This window comes from Empidonax traillii, unplaced genomic scaffold, assembly GCF_003031625.1.
Source record: "Empidonax traillii isolate 1590-97213 ecotype Southwest subspecies unplaced genomic scaffold, ASM303162v1 scaffold1283:size300302, whole genome shotgun sequence".
Lineage (NCBI taxonomy): Eukaryota > Metazoa > Chordata > Aves > Passeriformes > Tyrannidae > Empidonax > Empidonax traillii.
This window is the reverse complement of record NW_020956476.1, coordinates 291,500-300,302: the sequence shown is the minus strand read 5'-3', so window position 1 is coordinate 300,302 and position 8,803 is coordinate 291,500. Positions and strand designations below refer to the sequence as shown.

Here is an 8,803-nt window from a genome sequence, read left to right as displayed (position 1 = left end):
CAGAGCTGCAGAAATAATGGCCAGCCCCTTCTTCTCCTGTATTTACAGGATGGAGGTTGTGCCACCCCCGCGTAGATAGAGATATGGATCCTGAAGGAAACTGTTTATGGGAAACGCTTGCAAGCTCTGTTTGTTTTCTGTTAGATGGCAAAACGCTGCTTTGCCAGCCCCTCGCGGTGTCCCAAACACCGCAGCTGAGTGCAGCCCTCGGAAACAGCAACACATCACTCTCTCCTCCTTTCAAAGCTCCGCTCCCAAAGCGTGACACTCCGGCCGGAATCCGGAGGGAGGGAGGGAGGGAGGGAGGGATGGATAAGGATGGGGGTCACGTTTAGCTGTGTCCCCAAAACAAGGGGACAGGGTGCCCTGCAGGTTGGGGAGGGCACTCTTGGGGCCCTTGGGGTGCTCATCTGGGGGGTTGGAGGGTCTCCGGGGCTGGCCCACGCCGGGTCACGCTGCCCCCGCACATGTGTCTCCAACCCGCCGCCTTCAGTCACCGACGCGCTCCGTCTCGGGGTATTAATGTCAATTAACATTTAATAAATATCCATTTCCCTGGCGCGGGAGCGGGCCCGGCTCGTCCCGGCTCCCCCCGGGCCCTGCCGCACTGGGCACCCTGGGGCCGGGCTGGAGCTCTGGGACAGATTCCCCCACCTCGGGCCGTGTCCACGCACACGCGTGGTGGTGTTTACACTCGCGTGATCCCGAGAAGGGGGGAGAAAGGCGATGCTGTCCCGGCTGGGAGCGGGGGAGAAGGCGTGAGCTCATTTTCCAGCCGCTGGATTGCAACTTGAGAGCATCATCCCCGCCAGTGAGAAGCTCTCCACCGCCAAAAAAAATTCAGGAAAGGGCTTCTTAGGAAACCTCGGGGGCGAGCGGGGTGCGGGCCAGCCTCCCTGAGAGGCAGAGGTGAAAGAAAACAGCCGAGCAGCCAACGTGTGGCTGCTTATAAAGGCAGGAGTTACCCTCGCACTTATTTGGTGGTCAGTTCTTTCCATTACCTGCTCCATAATTCATCCACGTTTACAGTTGATTTATCAAAGACCAAATATTTCTGGTCGTAAACACTTCACCTCTGCTTTTATCTGCCTTCAGATTTAAGAAGCCCCTTCCCCGCTCACCCCTCTTTTAGCCTGTGACGCTGCGAGGATCAACATTGGAGGTGGTTTTGGAATCAGGGCGAATGCTCAGGAAAGCCCTGGATGCTCCGGGATCTGCTGAGCCTAAAACCAGAAACACTCAAGCTGAGTTTTAAAAGCAGGGTCTCCCCTCCCGCCCCCCTTTCCCAGTGCTCCATGCCCACTGTGCGATCCCGTTGTGGAATTTCATCAGCGAGCAGAGATAGAGTTGTCATCCCTATTCAGCAGCAGTTTATGGCTCTCCCCTCAGAGGATTTTACAACCCACATTCCACGACCTGCACATTTTTACTTCACAGCTAGCCTGGCTATTTTTCCTTTTTTTCTCCTTTTAATGACTGGATCTTTTCTTCTTTTAAAAAGAAAGAGGGTTGGGGTGGGGGGGGGAAAGGGGAGAAGAAGAAGAAGAGGAGTCCAGTGGAATGTGTGGAGGGGAGGTCGAGGGTTGCTCACCAGCCCCACTGCCCTGGGAAAGAATATGTTACACTCCAGATATACACAACATTTACACAGAACACAGAGCCAGGATCACAAACACCATATTGTAGAATAATTTCCAATCTGACTCCAGGAAATGTCGGGTGGAGGGGGGAATCAGGAGCTGGGCCCTGTCCAAGCCCTGCTCGCAGGCGGCTGGAGGGTGCTGGGGAGCCTGGGGTGAGTGTTGAGTCACTTCTCATCTGCACACCCCCTAGAAAGAGCAGCCTGGGGGGACAAACCTCTCTGAGAGCCCCAGAAGTCACCCCTGGGCCTATAACATCCCCTGAAATGATTAAGACCATCACACACCTTCCAAGCAGGCATCCTGATGACAGCTTTAAGAGAGGACAAATAGTTGGATTTGTGTAGGTAGCAGATGTCTCTGTCGCTCTGCTCGGCTCTGTTTCTGTATTTATTCACCAACCATCCCGAATTTCTGGTGTCTAAATTAAAATTAAAGCAGGAACTCAGAGTCTGACCGGCAATAGGAGGGCAGGAAACTTTCTGAACTTTGTTGTTCTCTCAGAGACACGCACGGGCACACGTACAAAAAAAGCACTGCACGCTTTTCCAAGATGGAAGGAAGCTAAAGTTGGAGTGGTCTGGGGGACTGAGAACAGAGAAGGTGAGGAGGGAAGGCCTCGAGCAGCAGGACTTGATATGTCAAATAAAAAGAAGGGCTGGCCCAGGTTGTGCAGTTCCTGCAAGGATTTCGCCCCTCCAGGACTGCAGGGGATGGGTCTTGGTCAGACTGCACCCAAAGACAACAGCAAGAGAGCAAACCCAACCAGCAGCCCCCAAACCATCTCCCCAGCCCCCCAGTTGACCTGAACCTGCCTTAATTTCCCAGGCACCGACAGAAAACGCGGCCGCCAGACCTACACCAGGTACCAGACCCTGGAGCTGGAGAAGGAGTTCCACTACAACCGCTACCTGACCAGGAGGAGACGCATCGAGATCGCCCACGCACTGTGTCTCACCGAGAGGCAGATCAAAATCTGGTTCCAGAACAGGCGCATGAAGTGGAAAAAAGAAAACAAAACCGCCTGCTCGGGCTCCAACAGCCAGGAGAAACCAGACGGGGAGGACGACGAGGAGGAATGAGAGGGGCGAGAGGAGGAGGAGGCAGGAAACGTGGAATCCCACGCGGGAAGAAAAGGGGGGAAAACACATGGGGGGAAAAAAAAAAAGACTATATATAAAAATAGAGAAATGATAAGTGCATAAATAATTAAAAGCCCTAGGAGTGATACATTGTGTTTCCTGACACTGAAAAAAAATACTACCTATATTAAAGTCCTTTTTTTTTTTTTGTACAATAGAATATCTACCTATTAAATGTGGGTTTAGAGTCAGAATAGACACATTTTTCTATGTGAGCCTTCCTCTAGTACCAGTAATTTGTAAATCTCCATTTGTACTTCACTGTGTACCTTTTTGGTAAGAAGTAACGTGGTCGTGTTTAGCACCTTTAATTTAGAAAATGTGACCTGAGAACCTGAATGCAAATTACACTTAACCTATATAGTCCTGTACATAATATGAATTAATATCATCCCTTCTCCCTGTAACCTCTGTGGTTCTTTTCTCCTTGCTCTGCTCTTTTGTCTGTGTATCTTTTTACCTGGGTTCCTTCGTTGTTCAAGTCTCTATGGAAAAAAGAAAAAAAAAAAAAGGAAGAAAAAAGAAAAGGAATTAATATTGTGCTACATAAAATGTTGTATATCAAAGTAGCAAATTATTTAATGGAGACGCGTTGCTTTTTTATTATTATTATTATTATTTTCCTTGTCTGTGATTATTATTCTTCAAAATAAAAAGGAAATCTCCAGTAATCCACCAAGATCTTGGGTGCCTTCCACTTTTTCTTATTAGAGATAACACACAGGTTTTCGAAATGCCTTTTTTTCCCCCGTGCAAAATAAATGCAATAAAATATCCTTTTATCCCGCTCTAACCCCTAAATTTCAATCCTTCTCTTTGAGACGGACAACCCATTGAAAATATTATCATTTTTCAGTAGTTTTGGCGACTGTACTGAGATATAATTGATATTCGGGGCTCTCGAAATGCGGACTGGTCTCTCTTCTGCCTCTCCCTCTATGCTTGCGCTGGGACTATTACTGAGAAAGGTAAGAGCGAAAAGGAGGAAACGTAAAGAAGCCACAATCAGCCCAAATAGTCTTTCCGCTCCTTGTTTCAATTCTCTCCTTCTCGTAACTAATTTACAGAAAACCTGTTTTACCGTGCCTTCGGTTATTTTATTTTATTTTATTTTATTTTATTTTATTTTATTTTATTTTATTTTATTTTATTTTATTTTATTTTATTTTATTTTTTTAACAGATTCTCCCTCCTCCCTTCAATTACTTGGCTGCGGACTTTTCATTAGCACCAAATAACGCTCAGCATCAAAGCACGCGTAAAATAAATTAAAGCAATTAAACGCGGGGAGGGGGGGGAAAAAAATAAAAACCAACAACGTCAAACAAAAGGCGAGTAAATTTAAGCACTTGCGCGGGGGAGCATCATCCGCCGCCCTCACCGCCTCCCACCGCTGTTTATTTACATCGGGGAAAAATGCAACCGGCTCTGGGAGGACTTGGCGGTGGCAGCTTCCACCTTCCCCCTTCCTTCCCTCTCTGCCTCTCTCTTTTTTCACCACCCACCAGCCCAGATGACTTCATGCCCCGAGTGCGGGCGCGCAGCGCATCCTTCAGCAGGTTTTAGCCAAAATAAGATGCCACGTCAAGCACCCGCGCGCCCCCAGATTTGCTGGATGTGCCGCATATCCTAATTATGGCAAGCCCGTTATTAAAGAGCCGCAGCTCTCGTGGCTTTTTGCGCCCTGAAAATTCCCACTTGGAGGGAAAAGAGAAGGGAAATCTTCCCTTTTTTCCCCCCCTCCCTTGGTGCAATCACTTCGCGGGAGCACTGGGTGCATAGAGGGGAGGGGGAAGGGGGGGTGGAATAGAAGCGATTCCAGAAATTTCCCGCCCCCCTCCCTCTCCTGGAGCTCTGCGGTTGGGGGGCAAGCAGGAATTGGGGAGAATTCCAAGGAAAAAAGGCAAAGCGAGCCGTGCCGGCGCTGCGGGGCGAGGAAGGCAGGGCAGGGCTTTACCGGTGGGGTGACCCACCTTGGAGGAGCCCTCCCCCGGACCCCACCCCGAGCTGTAGTGGGGGGCGTGGGGGACCCAGGCGGGGTCCCGGGAGGGTTTTTGGCCGTGGGGAACGGGGCAGGCACGACCCCCGCCGGCTCCGCTCTGCCCAGGGCATGGGCACCCCGGCCACGCTTTTATTGCCTTTATTTCCCTCTCCCCCCCTCCCTGAAATCTCCTAATTGCCCCTTTCAACAGAAAGGATCCCAACGGCGTGAAAAACGAAGGGAAAGACATCCAAAATCCCGCCGAACCCCACTGTTTTACTGTGCCTTTCCCCATTTAAAAGCCAACCCAAACCTCAAGCTCTTTATTCTGGGGGGGCTATTATTGTTCACAGTGCGAGGAGATATTCGATTATTTCTCTCCATCGCCCCCCCCCCCCTAATCCAATCAAGGAGTTGGGGGGGTTGGGGGTGGAAAAATCCTCGAACCCCTTTTCATATTCCTTTATTTCTGTTAAAAAAAAAAAAAAAAAAAAAAGATGGCGGCTAAGAAAAAGACTGCTGTTAAACCGGTCATGAAGAAATGCAATAAATTCCTTGTTGTTTTATGAAAATTTACAACTTTGTGATAGAACTTTATGAGTGGCTGGGTTCTGGGATTGGCCAGAGCCGGTCATGTGGACTGCTAACCGTGAACATGAACTTTTTATTATTTCCCATGTGGTTATATTGCACCATTCTTCTGTCCGCTGCACCTTGGGTCGGATCAGTGTCCTCTATAGGGCTCTCGCCTCTTTACATTTTTTTACTTTTGTGTATAAGCTCGATAGGGCTAAAACAGGGGAGAGGGGAGGGGGGGCCGCCTGAACACGCACCCACACGCACACAGAGACACCCACGGCCGCGCACACGCGCGTGGCACGACTGTTACACACGATTATTTTTTTTTTTAATTATTATTATTATCGTTAATTTTTTTTCTTTAAAAAAAAAAAAATCCTCAATTAATTGGCCCGCCGATTTGGAACCTCAGTAATGATGGCCGGGCAGAGGAGATTCTGGACGGAGTGGAGGCTATCATTTTTCAAAGAGGGAAGTTACTCCATTTTCTATGCAAATGACAGAAATGCAAGACGCTCTCACAAGTCAGAGAGGCGATCGACGGCTCTCAGGTTGGGACAATATTTGTCAGCTAACAGATAAGCAAACGCTGTCTGTCTCTCTCTCCCTAAATATTTTACTTATGCCACAGAAACGGACGTCAAAAGGTAAGGGAATCCTATGTTTCTCTTCATTTAATTTTTTATTCTGTGAGGAAATGCGTTTGTCAAGCTGCCTTTTCTACTTCATTCCCCATCTCCTTCTGCCCGGGGAAGGGGGGGGGGGGATAGAAAGAAAAGGGTGGGGTGATGAAGAAGGGAGGCACTGGAAGGAATTAGGGCTGGTGGAAACCTGTTTAAGTGATATTTTTTCCCCGATAATGTGTAACGGAAAGGTGAGATAAAGAGAGAAAGGAGGATGGAAGAAAGGCTAAGGAAAGAAATGGAGGGAAGGAAAGAAAGAAATAGGGAAAGAAAATGGGAAAATATAAGAAAGAAAGGAAAAGAGAGCCAGAACCAGAGGAAAAAAAATATAAGGAAGGAAATAAGAAAGAGAAAGAAGAATGAAATAATGGTCTGAGAAGGATAAAAATTAAGCCTGTAAGGTCACCTGGAGATAGTAGACTTGGAATGAAGGATTTTGCAGTAGCTCGGTGACGGAGGCTTTTAGATACTGCCTTTTAAAAAATACCAAACCCTTTGTGGGTAGTTGTCGCTTTTTATTTTGTTCCCCCTCGCAGAATCTCTTGCCAGTTTGCCTGTCTTGAGGCGAGCCCAGTAATTTGGCGAAGTTTGTGTGGAAGCCAGTTGGGTTTTGCGTTGCTCTCCAGGGTCATTATTATGTGGGTGGTTTCTTCGAAGAGGGCAGTTCGCGGCAGTCCTCGGAATTAAGGTTCTGGAAATTAGTTGGGAGAAAAAAAAAAAAAAAAAAAGGGAATTAAAAAAAAAAAAAAAAAAAAAGAGAAAAGAGAAAAAATTAATAAGAATGAAGCCAACCCAGAGCGCAGTGCTCTCATTGTATTTTTTTTTTTTTAACTCCCAAATGAAGCTGACGTTGCCATGCAATAAACCTCCTCGTATTTAATTGTGTTCTGCAGTGTTAAGGGGCTTTACGGCTTTCCCGACCGAAATACCGGCTTGGGTTTCAGCCCCACGGTACGTCGGGGCTTTTCCACACCACGTTGTGTGCAAATCTCCCTCTCCTTTCCTGTCTGATTCCTTAACGCTTGCCTTCCTCTAGGAAAATATTATTCCGGAGATGCCCGTCATTTTAAATGTCTTTTTTTTTTTTCTTTCACAATATTTCAGTGTATTTTGAATTATAGTACTAATTGCTACTGTTATGAGGTGATTTTTAAATAAGATAATGTAAGAACCTGTGCATGTGAAGCGAGATTGAGTAAGGGGAGATTCATTACTTAAGCATAAACCATTTTATGAAGTGACGATTTATCTCATCTAAACTGACTGTGCCTGAATATTGTGTGGACAAGAGTAAATGATCGCGAGTCGTGGAAGTAATAAACAGAAAGACATTTTTAAAAGCCATTTCTTCTCGAACCTGTTACATTTTTCATAAATCACGGGGTGGCAAAAATGAATGCGGGTTGAGTCTCCCGTTCTCCCTTTTCCCCCAGTCTCTCCTCGCTCTGGTTTTTTTCTTTCCTATTCGTAAGGATGGAGGGGGGGGGGGGGGGAAGGGATAAAAAAATTAGAAACAAATAATTTAATTTATAAGCCTTGCTCCAAAACGCTTTCATGCCGCTTCCCCCACACCCCGCGTGGGCAACAACCACTTGTGGAACCCGCGCGCCTCGGTGGTGCGGGCGGGTCATTTGAACCTGCGGGATGGGGAGACCGAGGAACCCCCGGTGTGCGTGTGCTGGAGGGGGGGTCCGGGTGTCTCCTGGCTGGTCTCCCCTCCTGCCATCCCGCTTGTTTGTTTAGGAAAAGGGAGTAAAAGGGCCGGACTGGCGGGCAGCCCCCGCCGCGCATCCCCCGGTGCCGCCGCCGCCGCCGCGCCGCCGGGCTCGCCCATTCCCCGCCGTCTGCTGCCATCTACCGTCGGCGGGCGGCGGCTCCCGGGGGGCTCCCCCGCAGCCCCTGCCCCGCCGGGGGGGTCCCTGCCCCGCCCGGCCTCCCCTCTCCCCTGAGCGCAGCCCCCCGGGTACAGCCTCGAGGTGCGCTGCGGGCCCCGGGCGGTGGGTGCGCTTTTAGGCACGGAAATGTGTGTATGAACATTATCTGCAGGCTGAAAGAGGATGGAAATACAGTCAGAGGACGCGCTGAGATGTGGGCATCTGATGCATCCACACATCCCCCAGCCTGTCCCAAATCCGCGTGTGCGTGCACATACACGGCCTCCACCGTCCCATCCATTCATCCATCCTCCCATCCATCCTCCCATCCATCCATGCATCCATCCACCCATCCACCCTTCCATCCATCCTTCCATCCATCCATCCTTCCATCCATCCATCCATCCATCCACCCACCCATCCATCCACCCACCCATCCACCCCTCCATCCATCCATGTGCACGCACACGGAAGATGAAAGGTGGCTGGTTGGTGGCTGAGCGCGAACACAAGCGGAGATGTTGTAAAATGCGGTGTAATCGTGACGTGCGAGGCGGATGGTGGGGGTGGAAGGTGGGGGTGGTTTGCAGCTCATCATAAAAGGCAGAGGAGCTTTTATTTCTTTATTGCTCGCAGTGGTCATTTCGGTGGGGTCTGGAGAAGATATGTCAAGTGGCGGAGCGGGGTTGAGGTGGTTGCTGGGGAAGGCGCTGGGAGCAGAGGCAGACGACGGATCACTTTTAAGTTACTGTAGCTTTGAAGGGACAATGCGCGTCTGTTATTTTAAAAGGTTTCTCTCTCTCCCTCCCTCCCTCTCGCTTTCTCCCTCTCGTTTTCTCCTTCTGCCACACAGTTTCCTGGCAACTGTTTACGTCTAGACTAGAGACATTTTCTCGAAGAAAGT

General features: G+C 49.1%; 2 protein-coding genes across 2 annotated transcripts in view; both read left to right on the top strand.

Moving 5' to 3' along the window:
• Positions 1–2,065: 2,065 nt before the first annotated feature.
• Positions 2,066–2,840, top strand: LOC114069514 (homeobox protein Hox-B6-like; the record flags this gene model as incomplete). The annotated part of the gene is made up of 2 exons (XM_027906348.1): positions 2,066–2,243; positions 2,469–2,840. Coding segments are annotated over 2 exons (432 nt in total), but the record flags the coding sequence as incomplete, so codon positions are not given.
• Positions 2,841–5,671: 2,831 nt separating this feature from the next.
• HOXB6 (homeobox B6) overlaps positions 5,672–8,803 on the top strand; it is a 10,663-nt gene continuing 7,531 nt past the window's right edge. The window contains exon 1 of the mRNA XM_027906345.1: positions 5,672–5,989. The gene's annotated coding sequence lies outside the window, so the exon portion shown is untranslated. The remainder of the gene's footprint in view (positions 5,990–8,803) is intronic.